General features: G+C 41.5%; 1 protein-coding gene across 1 annotated transcript; it reads left to right on the top strand.

Annotated features, from left to right (window-relative positions):
• The first annotated feature begins 6,706 nt into the window (after positions 1-6,706).
• Positions 6,707-8,773, top strand: LOC137639543 (uncharacterized). The gene is made up of 2 exons (XM_068371810.1): positions 6,707-7,043; positions 7,302-8,773. The coding sequence occupies exons 1-2, from the start codon at positions 6,707-6,709 to the stop codon at positions 8,771-8,773; spliced, it is 1,809 nt and encodes a 602-aa protein (XP_068227911.1).
• The last annotated feature ends 8,221 nt before the right edge of the window (positions 8,774-16,994 follow it).

Here is a 16,994-nt window from a genome sequence, read left to right as displayed (position 1 = left end):
TTTATTTTTATGAGGTATTGCATCATGTTTGAGAAAAAATACGTAATTGTTCTGGGTACCATGTGCTTTGGAATATTCGCGAAAAACCTAGAGATAGGATGTTATTTTTTTTTTATTTCGTGGACAAAGGGTGGTCAGAGCTAGCTGACTGAGAGAACCTTTTTGGCATTGCGTGAATACTAGTTTAAGAGAGTAATACTTGGTAACTCTCACACCTTAGGCCAACCCCCCTACGCTTCCAAAACCATTTGGAACATTCTGGAAGTAGCTAAGTCTCTTATATAAGGTGACCCCAGGGTTGCAGAGATTTCCAGCCTTAAGATCGCCATCTCCCCTCTCTCTCACTCTCGCATCCGGATAAGAGTATTGCTTTAAAAGTGTTCAGTACCTATAGGGTGTCCTCTCCAAAGTGATTTTGTGACCCCCGCATATATCGTGTGTAGTGAGTACTTATAAAAATTCTCTTAAGAGTTTTTGTAAATGGGCCTGTAGGAAGGTGATAGATTATTGTATAGTAATCTGGTTATGTATTTTGATTAAGTGTCAAACTTAAATATTGTATTTAGATTCAATTTCAAGTGAAACAAGTGATTGTATAGTTTCAAAAGTATCTCTCTTGTCTTCGTCTAAGGTTTATTTAGATTTAATATTTAAAGTCAAGTGATTCTATAATTTTCAGATCGTAACATTTTTGTCCTAATATAAGTTTTGTTCAGAGTTAATATTTCTTGTGATTTATTTGTTTTATGTAAATTCTTTGAAAATGTTGTAATTTATATAGAATACATTTATTTTTGTAAAGAGTGCATTATTCCAATCACCATTGTTTGAAATAGTATATGCTTGTATCCTGTTAAAGATTCGTAGTAAGTAATAGTATTAAATAATTCTTAAGAATAATTACCCAGTTTTGTTTTGAGTGTACTTAAGAGACCTTTTTGGAAAGGAATTTAATATTGTTAAATTACATGATGGCGCAGTATGATATCCTAGAGTTTTTTAATAACCCAAGTATTCAGAAATTGTCAGAAGTTAATGTAACTAAAGCTCAGTGGCTGTCAATCTTAATGGCATGTGGCGGCCATGCAACAAGTGGGATGATTAAACCCTGTCAAGTGTCTAGCCTTAGAAACATTGGTAAACTCGGGAAAGTTGTCGGAAGAGAATATTGTGGCAGCTTGTGAACTGTTGGAGGAAGCTGAGGAAGAATTTTTAGCGAAGCAAAGACTGGTTGGCCCTCAAACTGAAGGCATGAAAGTAGATAGGGATGTTGAGGCTGAGATTCGACACATTGGAGAGGAAGAGAATTTGCTTAAGTTGAAGATGATGGCAGAACGAGAAGAAAGAGAGAGAAGACGAGAAGAAGAAGAGAGAGAAGAAAAACCACATACGAAAGAAATGGAAGCAAGATGGGAAGAAAGAGAAACAAAAGGGGAAGAAAAAAGAACGAGAAGAAGCCAGAGAGATTGCAAGACATGCGAGGAGAATAGAAGAAAGGGAAAAGGAGGAGGCAAGAGAGATTGCACGACATTTAAGGGAGTTGGAGCTGTTAATTACCTGTGCACAGTCAATGTCGCAGAGACAGCCCCTACTAAGCACGATCCAGTGTTTAATATTTCAGATGCCCAAAGGTTAATTCCAAGGTTCACGGAAGAGGCCCCAGATGAGTTCTTTGATCATTTTGAAATGGTTGCAGCAACGATGAAATGGCCAGAATATAGATGGTCTGTGTTATTGCAAAGTGTGCTCTTAAGGAAAGGCCGCAGTGCTTACTTATCCTTATCTCAGGATTAGAGGAAGGAGTATCAAGAAGTGAGGAGGAGCGTGCTGCAAGTGTATCAGATGACCCCTGAATATTATAATGAAAGGTTCCGAAGTTTGAGAAAGGACGAGGAAATAAGGTAAGACAATGTTTTAAGAGATGGACAGAGGTTGCTAACATAGAGGAGATGGCTGATTTGGAAGAATTGATAATACTAGAGCAGTATCTACAATGAATTCCTGAACACATTCAAACGCACTTGAGAGAGAGAGAGATGAAGAAACTTGATAAAGCCACTTCACTAAGTGAAGGTTATAACATTATCAGCATGAAGTTTCAACCGTCATTCTGACCAAGTGTCAAGTATTTGCCAAACCATGTAAAGCAGTTCAGTAATAACTATGTGAACAAGTTCAACAGCTACAGTGGAAGTAGCACTGGTACTGTCCCTAAGCGGAATGCGATAGTTCCACCGCAACAATCGTCGAATCGCTGTGCTTCAACTATCATGAAAGACGTGCAGCAGGTTGATATTGCCTGTTTTAAGTGGGCCAAGAGAGGCCATATCAGTGAGGAATGTTGGTCAAACCAACCGAAAACAGTCGCCCAAATGATTAAGGATAATTCTACGTCACAGAATGCAAAGACAAAGAAGCAATCGGGAAAGTACGGAGAGGAAAATAAACCAGCCAACGTTTACACGACGAACAGGACGAACCCAGACAGCGTGGATGCCTTTGTGGAGGAAAGCAAATGAGAGGTTTGAAACCTTTAAAGTTGGTGAGAGAGTGATGAAAGAAGTAATTGAAAAGGGTAGAATAAATGTAAATAAGGTGCGTGATAAATTTGAAAGTCCCTATGAGGTGTTAGAAGTTGGTTCGAGTGGATTAAGTTATGTTTTGAGTAAGTTGTGTGTGTATGGTAGTGTGGAAATAGTTAGGGCACACCACAACCAGTTGCGTAAATGGAAGGAGGTACCTGAGTATATCCAAGAGAATGGGATGAGTAAATGGTTAAAAAGGAACAAGTGTGAACCTAGTATGTATGAGGAATTAGGTCTAGAGGGTAAACAGTTGGTGTTAGCAGAATATATGAAAAGGAAGAATACGAGAGCTTTAAGTAAGGATGAAAGAAAGGGAAATTTTATAAGTAAAAGTGAGAATAGAAATAAATATGACAAGGGTGTAAATGTGCGAGTGTGTATGGAAGATAAATGTGTTAATACAGATGAATCATGGCTGAGTATGAATGATACCTATAGTGTATGTGGCTTTTCCTTAGATGATGTAAAAGAAAGGATGACGAATGCGAGAATGAGAGATATGAGAATGATAAGTAGCATGAAGGAATCTTTTGCTAAAGTTGAGAATGTTTTTGATGAAATGGATGAACTGTTTACAGAAATGAATGTAATTTTAGGGCCAGATGAGAACGAGGTAGATATGATTGTACATGATATATTAGATGATAGGGATTTAGATAAGAATAGTGTGAGAGAGAGAAAGAGAGAGAGAGAGAGAGAGAGAGAGAGAGAGAGAGAGAGAGAGAGAGAGAGAGAGAGAGAGAGAGGTAGTTAGTGTATCGATTGTTTGTTGTGAGAAAGACTGTTGGTATAAATGAGATTGTTTGTTTATGTTTTTAGTTAGGTTACGACAGTGGTGAATGTCTTGGGTGAATGCTTATTTTGATTTTGACTGCAGCTAGAGGCTGGTGTGAATGCTGGATTATCATTATTATTTACCAGCGTGGAAGTGTTTATTTATTTAAAAAGTAAGTACAGTTTTGTTTATCTTTGCTTGTCGTGATTGTGAATGATAGGAACAATGTATTATTTATCTTTGATTATATTGGGATAGTTTAGTTAGCTAGGAGTGTTCATAAGTGTTTTTCTTTTATTATTTTGGCAGGCCGTGATTCCTCCTTTGGAGAGAGTTCACTGGAATGTGAAATTGACTGTTGATGACCTGGCTTGCTTAAGGAACTTGATTGTGTTTAGAATGCTCTAGTGGATTGACCAACTGTTGATGACCTGGCCTGTTTATTACAATTACGATTTCGATTGCTGTTATTGATGATGATGATGATGATATAGACTGCCCAATTAAGTGAGGCAGTTATAGCAGATTGTGCCAGTGTTGCGTCTGCCAGGGAGTTGTGGCTTTGGCCTAAAAGGACTGTTGGCCCTAGTGTGGATAAAGAGGTCCACACATAAACAAATATTGGTTTTGGGGTGTGGTAATTTTAAGTTTGTTAGGGTTTTTTTATTTGAATGGTGTTACATTTTTTTTTATATTTAATATTGTTTATGATTAGTTTTAAGTATTTTGAATGTGGATGGTTTTGGTTGGATTTATTATAGTTTGTAAGAAATATATAGTTTTAAGGTTATGTTTTTGTTTATTTTGTCCTTTTGTCTAAGAGTCTGGTTTTAGATAACGTAAGGGGAAAGTTTGTGTTGCGGAGACAATTGTCAGTAAGTAAGATTCAAGGGTGTGGAGGTTGGTATTGCAACATCCTGCCACACCTTTAAACCATATATTTATGAAGGTATGGTAGCAGCAATAGATGGGAGTAAGCGAACCCTGGTCAGGATATTGCGCGACACAGGTTGTAACCATAGTATGGTGGTATGAGGAGTACACCCATTGTTGGAACAGTCTCTCACAGGCTTCACTGGCTGTTGAAGGAGCTGACGTCCTGCTGGGTAATGAGGTTGGTGGAGCACCGTTCGTGCCTTGTCCCATTGTAACGGAGAAACCTTTGAAGTATAGTCCTAGGACTGCCGTGCATGTTACATATGTCAGATGGCTAGAAAGCCAAACGAGTACATTAAGAAAGGTTCCTTACACCTGATAGAGGTGTGAGGAGAACCCTTCAGCAAGGTAATGATCAACATTGTGGGGCCTTTACCTAGGACGAAATAAGGTCATGAATATATGTTAACCTTGATGTGTCCGGTAATGAAATACCCATCAGGAACTTCAGTGCCTAAATAATCGCCGAGAAGTTACTAGACTAGACTAAGTTTGGTATAACGGAAATCGTTCAAAGTGACCGAGGAACGAACTTTATGTCAAAATTATTTCAGGACATAATGAAACTGTTGGATGAGAAACAGCAACTATCAACTGTTTATCATCCGGATGTAGTCCGAATGAAATGGTATTTGGACGAGAAGTACGAGGACCGATTAAAATGTTAGCAGAAAAATGAAAGGACCGAGAGGAAACGGGTGGAGAATTTGTCAAGAATATGAGGAGAAGGATCGGCGAGATAAGGAAATTTTCTCTAGAAAACCTCAATACGAGTCAAGGAAAAATAAAGAAAAGGTTTGATATGAGAAGTAAGGACTGACAGTTTTCTATAGCACAACAGGAATTACTTTTCCTGCCGATAAAGAGATTCCCAGTCACCAACAAGTTTCAAAGACCATTCAAGATTTTGGAAAAGATCAGTGACCTGACCTACATTATCGAAACCCCAGGACGAAGGAAAAGTCAAAGGAAAGTGTAGATATATAAAATGTGAGACCGTTACATTAACTGACGTTAACATATATTCATACCTGATGTAATGTATTATGTGTCTCATTTATTACATGTGTCTCTTGTAAATAAATACACCCCCTATGTATTCATATGTGTATACGTATACATCATATTACAATGTTATTATGCATAGATATCCATTTCATTATTAAGTGTGGCAATGCCCCGAAGACATGGCAACAATGTACTTCCCAGCCTTGGGGCATCACACAGTGTGCTTGTATTATCGTTCGTCACCCAAGGCAGACGTATTTCCTGCCTGTTGTATTTAACTCTTATATTGCACCTTCTCAATAGAACTTATGTTAACTTCAAGATTGTGTTTCCTTCCCAACCTCGCAGGAACACCCCCAACATGGCGCAGTGAGTATTTTGTGAGAAGAGAGTGCTTTTACAAGTTTTTCAAGTAACACAAGATGACGATTACAGCCGCCATTACTCTCCCCGTGAATCTCCATGGATTTATTGTGCAGTTCATGTGCATTTAAATGTAGTGTTCGTTGCCTAAGTGACTTATAAGTGGACCCTTTTAGTGCTGTGTGCCTTAGTGACTGCTAAGGGACCTCCTCATGTGCTGTGTCCCGTAATTGGGTACAATAACGAGTTTAGCACATAATTTAACTAAACCGGCACACTGACATCTAGTCACTTCGAACGCTTCCGGGCAACTGACCGTGACTTCACCGAAGGGAGTGACTACTGTTCGTCGAACAGACTCCTCCCCCTCCCTACCTGAACCGTACCGCTACACTTAGCATAATGTGCACATATTCGTAAGAATACAAATTTTTCTGAATATTTTGGAAAATCAAACTTTTATTTCTTACATATTCCTTCTTGATATGTTAATGTTAATGTTTTTACAATAAACCATGTTGGAATCGGAATTTCACGAGGAATCTACTGATATACGAGAAGCAGAGGTAGAGGAAGAATTTAATCCTAATGTTGAAGCTCTCGGTGGATTAATTGTGGAGGAAGTGTACCAGTTGCCACCGCCACTCACCCCACATTATACAACTCCTCCATCAGCTTCAGGAGCCGATTTTCTTCATTTCATCAAGTATCTTGAACATGTCGAATACAAGAGGATGCAAGAAGGTGCCAAGAAGAGGATTTTCGGCGCAGAGAAGTCGAACAACGTCGACAGGAAGAAAGTGCTCGCTTTACAGAATTGTTGCAGAGGTTGCTTCCTGTTACCTCCCAACCTGACAGCACACATAGCCTTTCAGTCAATACATCGTCTACGTCGTCAGTACCTACTGTTTCATCATCAAGTTCATCAGTAATACCTGCCCCTTAAAAAGCTATCACCCAGAACCCGCCTCCCCTTCAAGTAGAAGCCAGTTTTCAAGTTTTTCGAGAATGGAGACGTCGATGGGAAGATTATTCTATAATGGTGGATTTATCTAAGTTACCTAGAGAGAAGCAACTCATTCAGCTTAGAATGTTCTTCACTCTTGAGTCGCAGAGGATCTTGGAGCACACCCTGGATATTCCACCCAACACAGACAAGACAGTAGAAGAAGTCTTAGATGAGCTGCAGGATCACGTGAAAAGTCTACGCAACGAAGCCCTACACCGAAGAGAACTCTTAAGTTGTAAGCAGTTTGAGGGAGAATCTTTTTCAGATTTTTACGTGCAACTTAAGCATATAGCTGAAGAGGTGGACGTCTGTCCGGGGAATTCATCAGTGTGTGAGGAAACTCAAATGAAGATGATAATTCTCATGGGTATCAGGGATGGGGAACTCGTCCAGAAACTCATCTCTCTGGATGCAACAGCTTCACTACATTAGGTGGTCAATACTTGTCGCTCATATGCGGCGGCCAGGAAGGCTACTTCTGCCATTCGAGCACCAACCTCCCAGCTACGTGTTGTTTCAACATACAAGAAACAGAAAGAAGGTGGTAAAAATCATTCTTCAACCCCACCACCCAAACCAGCCAATCCATGACAGTGTTGTGCACGTAACCACCATTCTTCCGAAGTTTGCCCAGCCCTAAAAAGCAGCTGCAAGAACTGCGGTCGACGAGGTCATTGGGACAGGACTCCAAAGTGCCCAGCCAATGCAGCACAGTGCCGAGTTTGTAACCATGTGGGACATTACGATAAATACTGTAAGACAAAGGGAAATGACAGTACACAGGGTGGCTCTTCAAGTGACAAAGCTACCCCATCGTCAGGTAAATCAAAGGTCGTAAAGAAGTCCAGCTGTCGTCGAGTCGAAACTTTTGGCAAGTCGCCTAAGCATGTCTGTGTTCTTCTAACATATGGAGATGTTACATCCCGAATTCAGATGTTACCCGACACAGGCGCCGAAGTCTCCGTGGTAGGACCCCAGCATCTTGACCTACTTAAGATAAATAGGAGTCGTTTGAAGCCGTTTCCTACAACTGTAACTCTAACTGCCGACGGTTCAGCCATGACACCTGCTTTGGGTACCTTTCAAGCCACTCTTATGCTGGGTAAGCAGTCCTGTTCTGCTGTTATACAGGTTCATGACGGTGTCCAAACTCCATTGTTGTCTTACAGCCATTGTAAGGAATTAGCAATTGTCTCTCCTGACTTTCCCAAGCCAATATTGGAAGTTAAGCACGTCAAAAGATGCAAGGAATTGCCCCTTTCTGCTGCCACATCCCCTACTGAGGCAATAGAATTTTTTCTACGGGAATTCAAGGATGTTCTGGTCACCAAAGAAGACCTCAAGACAACACCACTCCAGCAGATGACCGGTCCTCCAATGAGGATCCACCTCAAGGATGGTACATTACCCTTTGCTGTCCACACTCCACGCCAGATACCCTTTGCTTTCCGCGATCAAGTTAAGGAAGAACTCGCCTCCATGGTAACCCAAGGAATTATCAAGCCTGCCGGTGATGAACCTTCAGAACGGTGCCATCCACTCGTCGTAGTAGCTAAGGACTCAGGTGCCCGTATCACTGTTGACCTCACTAAGCTCAACAGCCAAGTGTCCCGACCAACCCACCCTTCTCCAACTCCGTTCGCTGCCATCCGTAGTGTTAATTCGAAGGCAAGGTATTTCACTACAGCAGATGCCTTATGTGGATATTGGCAGATGGCACTTGCTGAAGAGGACCAACACTTGACAACCTTCATTACACCGTATGGCCGTTTCAAGCATTACAGAGGCCCAATTGGTTTTGCAGCTACAGGGGATGCCTTCTGTCTCCGCGGTGATATGGCTCTTCAAGGAATGCAGAACTGTGTAAAGGTCGTGGATGACATGCTTCTTTCTGATGAAGATTACTTCACTCCTCTTCAACAAATCTACGTGATGCTTCTTCGTTGCCTGAAATTCAGGATAACTCTCAACAGAGACAAGTTTGTGGTTGCTGCATCTCAAGTGTCCTTTTGTGGATATCAGCTCTCAGAAGAGGGTATAGCAGCTGATCTTGGAAAGTCAGTGCAATCCAGGACTTTCCAACACCGACCAATATGACTGACCTTCGATCATCCATGGGTTTAGTGAACCAGTTGGCTGAATTTACTCCTGAGATTGCTGCTACAGCTCCGCCCCTACGACCTCTGATGAACCCCAAGAGAGCATTCGTTTGGACTCCTGATCATGACGAGGCATTTCATTGAGTCAAGGCCGCCTTGGTATGCCCCGCAGTCCTTGCCTCCTTTGATCCTGCATTGCCGGTAATCCTCCAGACTGATGCCTCTCGCCTATATGGAATTGGATATACCCTTCTACAGGACCATAGTAATGGCAGACTACGCTACTATAGAGCTAGAGCTAGAGTTGTTAGCTGTGGTTTGGGTTATGTCTAAGTGTAGATTGTATCTAGCTGATCTTCAGCATTTTACCCTGATGACTGATCACCGGCCACTCATCCCAATTCTCAATCATTATACACTCGATGCAGTGCAGAATCCTCGCTTTCAGTGTCTCAAGGAAAAGATTTCACCGTACCTATTCACAGCAGTGTGGCAAGCTGGAAAGCAGCTCAGCATTCCAGATGCCTTATCTCAAGCTCCAGTCAGTCAGCCTACTCCGGAAGATGATATCACTTGTGCTGATGTCGCAACACACGTCAGATATATCGTCATGTCAATGCTGTCATCGAAGAAGATTCTACGCCTCAAGATGCAGATAGGACACTTCAGGAACTCCAAGCTGCAGCAAGAGCTGATCCATCGTATACCCGTGTTGTGAATTGTGTGACTTCAGGATTTCCATCAAGCCGTTATAACCAACGCCAGTCGTTACTCCCTTTCTGGAAATTAAGGGAAAACCTCTCAACTGATGGTGATCTGGTTCTCTATGGAGCAAGAATTGTCGTCCCTGCTGCCCTCCGCCGTCGTACTCCCGCTCGTCTTCATGATAGCCATCGAGGAGTGGAAGCCACAAAGCGACATGCAAGACAGTCCGTTTTTTGGCCGGGAATTGATTCAGACATCACTAGTATTGTCAGAGCCTGTGAATCATACCAAATGTTGCAGCCTAGCCTTCAGCAGGAACCCTTATTGAATTATGACCACCCTACGAGGCCTTTTGAGTCCGTCTCAGCTGACTTCTTCAGTGTCGCCGGGAAGTCATTCTTCATTGTAACCGATCGACTTTCTGGGTGGCCTGTTGTGGTACCATGCAAGGGAGACACTACTGCTTCCAACACCATACGTATCTTCTGTTGTTACTTCAGGAAAGTCGGTGTTCCCCTTCGTCTCAGGACCGATGGTGGCCCTCATTTCGCCAGCAAAGACTTCCAAGATTTCATGATGAGATAGGGTGTCCACCATATCATGTCGTCACCATATTACCCGCAGTCCAATGGCCATGCAGAAGCTTCTGTAAAAGCCATTAAGCACGTAATTCTCAAGACAACACCTTCTGGCAATATTGACTGTGAGGAATTTGATCGAGGCCTCTTGGAACTGCGTAATACTCCAAACTTCACAGGCCGCTCTCCAGAATAGATTTTGTATGGCCGCCCACTCCGTACCTGTGTACCTGCTCATACACAGTTTTTCAGAGGAATGGCAGGCCAAGTCTGAGGACTGTGACCGCCGTGCAGCTGCCCGTGCTGAACAAGTGAGACTACAAGATGATCAACACGCCCGGCCACTTCCCAAGTTGGAAATAGGTCAGACAGTAAAGATCCAAGACCCGACATCAAATCGATGGGAAAAGGTTGGAGTGATCATGGGTTTTGGCAAGTCACGGGACTATGTGGTGCATCTTCCCAGTGGCCGAGTTTGGTGGCGTAACCGCCGCTTTCTATGTCCAGTGCCAACGCCTGGTGTTGACCCCCTTCCCCATTTACCTGTGGCCCCTTGCACGGACATAGAAAGGTCCTTAGTCTCTAACCCCTAAGTGTTCCCATGCAGATCTCAAAGGCTCATTAGAAAGAGTTCACTCGAGAAAGGAACTACAAGCACGAGGGGGAAGGGAGGTGTAGATATATAAAATGTGAAGCCATTACATTAACTGACGTTAACATATATTCATACCTGATGTAATGTATTATGTGTCTCATTTATTACATGTGTCTCTTATAAATAAATACACCCCCTATGTATTCATATGTGTATATGCATCATATTACAATGTTATTATGTATAGATATCCATTTCATTATTAAGTGTGGCAACGCCCCGAAAACATGGCAACAATGTACTTCCCAGCCTTGGGGCATCACACAGTGTGCTTGTATTATTGTTCGTCACCCAAGGCACACGTATTTCCTGCCTGTTGTATTTAACTCTTGTATTGCACCTTCTCAATAGAACTTATGTTAACTTCAAGATTGTGTTTCCTTCCCAACCTCGCAGGAGCACCCCCAACAGAAAGTACACATCAACCTACTGAAGCCCTACTTGAGCGAAAACGAGACCGAAGCTTTACAAGTATGTATGGCGCAAAACCATACCATCCACGGAAGATGACGATGGATATAAGGTAGGGGCAGTAAGCAAAGTGAATAATTCGTCTATTATTCGGAATTTCTGAGATAGATTAATTCAATTGGACCAGGAGCAACAAGAGTAATTAAGCCAATTATTAGAAGTTACCCTGAAATTGTCTCGGACGTCAAAAAACGAACCAACCTTACAAAACATGAGATACACCTCAAAACAACAGAAAAACCATTTAAACAATGCGCCTATTGTCTTTCGCTGTATCACCGAGAAGTCATGAGAAAAGGAGTGGACTATTTGTTACAAAAGTATTAGCTGAACAAAGTTCTAGCCCTTGCAGTTCTCCATGCTTGCTCGTGAAAAACCGAACGGATCTTTTAGGATGTGTACGGACTATCGAAACTTAAATTCGATCAGTGTGGCCGATAATTATACATCCCCGCTCATCGACCAACTACTCGACAATATCGGAGTAGCAAGGTTCATTTCCAAGATCGACTTTTTAAAAGGTTATTATCAAATATCTTTGGACGAGAATGCAAAATTGTTATCAGCTTTTATAACCCCGTTTGGGTTATATCAATACACCGTTATGCCATTTGGTCTAATAAATGGGGCCCACTACTTTTCAACGTGTGATGGATAGCCTTCTAGGATTGATAGAAGGAGTAGGTGTATATTTCGACAATATTGTATTACAGTAAATTCATCAACCTGGGAAGAACATCTCCAAATCCTGAAGAAAGTATTTCAAAAGCTGCAAGGAGCATACCTGATGATTAACCTGGAGAAGAGCAAATTTGGGAAGGCAACAGTTCGGTGCTTGGGATTTGAAGTAGGACGAGGACTAATTGCCCCAGTAGCCACTATTATCGAAGGGATAAGGAAAGCATCAACCCCCACAATGAGGAAGCAGTTACAATTCTTTTTAGGGATGGCAGGATTCTACAGACGTTTTTGCCCAAACTTTTCGGCTGTAGTCGCTCCCTTAGCGGATTTGACTAGCCCTCAAGGAAAAATTTGTATGGACCAGCGAGTGCCCGGAATCCTTTGACAGGATAAAGGCCATATTAACTTTGGAACCTATACTGCGACCACTTTTTTTCAACAAGAAATTCCTTATCCAAGTGGATGTGTCGGATAACGGGATTGGAGCTGTTTTAATGCAAGAGGACGAGGAAGGAATTTTTCACCAGGTTTGTTTCATGTCTTTGAAGCTGAAGAAACTTCAGCGAGCCTACTCGACAGTTGAAAAGGCACTACTAGCGTTAGTCCTAGCGATAAACAAGTAGACCATAAAATGAAGAGATTACAGTGCATTCGGATCATAATCCTTCAACTTTTGTGAATATGATGAAAAATAATAATCAAATGTTAACTCGGTGGTCATTATGTTTGCAACCGTATTGTATCAATGTAAAGCATATATCAGGTAAAGAAAATTTGGTTGCAGATTATTTATCTCGGGCTGAATCGATGGATTCAGGCCCGGAAAAAATAATCTTTTTTGCGAGGAGTTATCTTATGAAGCTGGTCTAGTGTAGAGTAAATACAATGGTTTATTCAGGATTTATTTATATATTTAATTTGTGCATTGAAGAGATGAAAAGCCAGCTCTTAATATAACGTCACCTTTTGTAGATGTAAGCATAGTGTGTAAATTACGTAAGACCTTCGTCGTTAATTTCATTGTATTCTTTATTCAAATTAGTATAAGTGAACCCTCGTTTATCGCGGTAGATAGGTTCCAGACGCGGGCGCGATAGGTGAAAATCCGCGAAGTAGTGACATCATATTTACCTATTTATTTAACATGTATATTCGGACTTTTAAAACCTTCCCTTGTACGTAGTACTGTTAACAAACCCCCCTTTAATGTACAGAACACTTAATGCATGTACTACAGCACCCTAAACTAAAACAGGCACAAATATTAAAGGCGATTTTATATCATGCGTTTCCTAAACACCTAAAAAGCACGATAAAAAATGGCAACCAATGTTTTGTTTACGTTCATCTCTGATCATAATGAAGAAACAAACTCATTTGGTGTACAGTACACATATATGTATAGGTTAGTTTTTGCATCGATTATATTGATTATACAGTACTGTATGTTGATTTTTTTATTACCAATGTTTTAGTTTACGTATTTTTCTTAGGACTTCCAAATGAAATGTTTTTCTTTATGACGCCGCCTGAAACGACGGAGTGTACGCTCAGTAAACAACCACGCTCAGAACAAACAAGGCATTTAACGCGCATGATGATAGTGATAAATAATGATACAGTACATACAGTATTTACAGTAAAAGCATTTACAAAATATGTTACCTTACAAATATAAATTATACAGTATTGTACGTAGCAAAGCAGGAAAACAATTTACGAGAGAGAGAGAGAGAGAGAGAGAGAGAGAGAGAGAGAGAGAGAGAGAGAGCGAGAGAGAGAGAGAGAGAGAGAGAGAGAGAGAGAGAGAGAGAGAGAGAGAGAGAGAGAGAGAGAGAGATTGTTTTACGTACGTAAATGTAAATTTTAAACAAAAAAAAATATGATAGGTTACAACATGTAGACTTTTAAAACCTTCCCTTTAACTTAATGCATACAGTACGTACAGTACTAAACTATAAAACAGGCACAAATACAGTTTTAGAATGTACAGTAAGAATATTAAAGTAAAAAATAAAGATTGTTACTGTACTCACCACGAAAGAAGTTGAAGAAAAACTTGAATGGTGATGGCGATGAATTTGCTGCACAGTAGAAATGATGATGATGAAGCTGATGATGTGTTCTACTGTGCAGCCAATGATAGTATTTTACGTCTCTTCAGACGGAGGTGTCTTTTCCTGGGACACCTCTTCAACTTCTTCCTGGGAAACTTCTTCAATTTCTTCCGAAGGCGTACTAGCAGGAGGAACTGGCTCTTTTTTGCGAGGCTGGAAGAACATTGTGATCGGAAGTTGTTGCCGCTGCTTCTTTTTTCGATCCAAGAGCATTTTGTAGGGAGTCATGTCTTCATCGATCTTGTTGCAGAATTGCATCGAGCGAACCATATCCTCGTCCCACTCTTGCAACATTTCTTTCAACTCCTTCGCATGGTTGCAGGCCTTGGCAAGCCGTTCTAATGTTAAGCCCGTTTCTTCGACATTTTCTTGGGTCTCTTCCTGGGTATCACTCTCTTCTTCACTTGCCGATTTCGTCAGGTCTTCGAGGTCTGCGTCAGTTAGGGGCTGGGAATGGCAGTCCAACAACTCGTCGACGTCTTCAGTCGTCATGTCGCCAAACCCGTCACCTCCAATTATGGCAGCCAACTGCACAGATTTGCGTACTGCAGAGTGTTGGATTTCCGACGGAGTAAATCCCTTGTTGTCGTAAACAATATCGGGCCACAACTTCTTCCAGCTCGCATTCACGGTTGCAGGTTTCATCTCTTGAAGTGCCTTCTGAATATTCTGCAGGCACGTGGCTATGGTGTACTGCCGCCAGTACGCCTTCAAGTTAAAATCTTCATCCTCGTCATCTTGGGCAGCATCCACACACGCAATGAGGTCCGCCAAGGTATTCTTCGTGTAGAGGGCCTTGAACGCCCTGATAACCCCCTGGTCCATCGGTTGAATTAATGACGTGGTGTTGAGTGGCAGGAACTCAACCTGAATGCCCTCATGCGACAGGTCAGTTGCGTGTCCACCAGCGTTATCCATAAGGAGAAGGATCTTGAATGGCAAGCCCTTCTCTAAGAGATATTTGCTGACTTGCGGGATAAAACACTGATGGAACCAGTTGGAGGTCAGCATCTTCGTAATCCATGCTTTTTGATTATGCATCCAGTACACGGGAAGGAGATTCTTATTTTTATTTTTCAAAGCGCGAGGATTTTTCGACTTATAAATAAGCCCCGGCTTTAACAAAAATCCAGCAGCATTGCCACACATCACGAGGGTAACGCGATCCTTGAATGCTTTAAAGCCAGAGGCTTTGGCTTCCTCTTTGAACAGGAAAGTTCGCGATGGCATTCTCTTCCAAAACAAGCCAGTCTCAGCCATATTAAAGACTTGTTCCGGCTTGTATCCACCTTCGGCGATAATATTCTTGAACGTCTGGTTCACGTAAGTTTCAGCAGCGGCAGTGTCAGCGGAAGCAGACTCCCCATGCAGGGAAACGCTTTTCAGGGCGAAGCGTTTCTGAAACTTCGCGAACCATCCTTTGCTTGCGGAAAAACGTTTCTGAGGCTGGGAATCAGTGGATATCCCTGGTTGAGGATCATCTGCATCATCATCATCTTCAGTATGGTTGCCGTCGTCGTCTTTAGGTTCCTTTGCAGCAAAATTCTCATATAAGCTCAAAGCCTTTGTTTGGATGGTGTTCGTATCCAACGCTATGTTCTTCTTCCGGCAGTCGGCAATCCACACAGCTAAAGCAACTTCCATGCGTACGATCGTTTTATTACGCGTTGTAACGACTCGCTTCGCTGATCTGCTAAAGGTGATTGCAGCCGTCTTTCTAATGTTCGCCTCGTCCTTCTTGATATAGCGAACAGTAGATTCGTTGATGCCAAAATGGCGGCCGGCGGCCGCGTAACTTCTACCATCTTTTAACATGTCGAGAAGCGTAACCTTCTCAGCTATTGTCATCATCCTTCGGTGGCGTTTAGGCTCACTACCAGCCTTAAGAGAAGCAGAACGCTTGGGAGCCATTACAGTAGGATTTACAGTAACAAAAAGTTCAACTTAAAAAAGTCGCACACAGCACAGATTCACACACTTAAGAACGTCTACTCAGCGATACGCGGTAACAGAGAGTGGACGATCCAGCCCCGCGAGAACTTTGATGCTGCGGGTAGGAGATGCGGACAAAACACCAATCACAGGCTAGATAACAAAACTTGAGTTCTGATTCGTCATCTATCAGCGCTTGAACCAATCACAACCCGTCTTACAGTACTATGATGCGTTGGTTACCTACTCATAGAAGATGCCCCGCGCATACCGAACGTACGTAGATTAAGTAAATACCGTAATAATAATAAATAATGATAATAATACTGTACAGTAATAATAATAATAATAATGATAATAATAATAACAATAATAATTTTATTAACAACAACAACAATAATAATAATAATAACAATAATAATAATACAGCTTTACGTACGCTATTTTACGCCTCTCTCTCTCTCTCTCTCTCTCTCTCTCTCTCTCTCTCTCTCTCTCTCTCTCTCTCTCTCTCTCTCTCGTACGCTTATTCGAAATGTGATTTTTGCAACAAAGAATATTATTGGATGCAGTACTACGTACGTATACATACAAAAGATTCATGGAAAAGAAGCACATCCATTACAGTACACACCATTCTAATATGGTATGACTGCATCTGATTTGCGTTTCATGTTCGATTTAATTTTACTACGTACTGTATACAGTACTGAATTATCGTATGATCACATTCTCTTTTCGTGTTTTATTTCTTTCTGTGCTGAATTATATATCATATGTAATGCAATGAACAATCAGTAAGAACAGATATTACTAATTACAGTATTAATGGAATTACAGGTAACAAAATATCGTATTCGGTTGTCTTCAGATTTCGCGGTATTTTCGAATTTTCCGGAAAATCCGCGATATGTATATATATATGGGTTATGGGAAAACCCCGCGAAGTGGTGAATGCGCGATTGTCGAACCGCGAAGTAGCGAGGGTTCACTGTATGTAAATTCACATTATTTTTAAGAATTAACTTTTTATTTCTCGTATTTATGTTACAAAGTTTTACGTAAACTGTTTGAGAGTGT

This window comes from Palaemon carinicauda, chromosome 4 (genome assembly GCF_036898095.1).
Source record: "Palaemon carinicauda isolate YSFRI2023 chromosome 4, ASM3689809v2, whole genome shotgun sequence".
Lineage (NCBI taxonomy): Eukaryota > Metazoa > Arthropoda > Malacostraca > Decapoda > Palaemonidae > Palaemon > Palaemon carinicauda.
This window is presented reverse-complemented; position numbering and strand designations above follow the sequence as displayed.

What these genes read in the sequence shown, in the direction of transcription:
- LOC137639543 (XM_068371810.1), top strand. Translation starts at nt 6,707, where the DNA reads ATGGTGGATTTATCTAAGTTACCTAGAGAGAAGCAACTCATTCAGCTT. An exon ending in GAAGATGATAATTCTCATGG is followed by an intron (nt 7,044 to 7,301) that starts GTATCAGGGATG and finishes ATTCTTCCGAAG; the next exon opens with TTTGCCCAGCCCTAAAAAGC.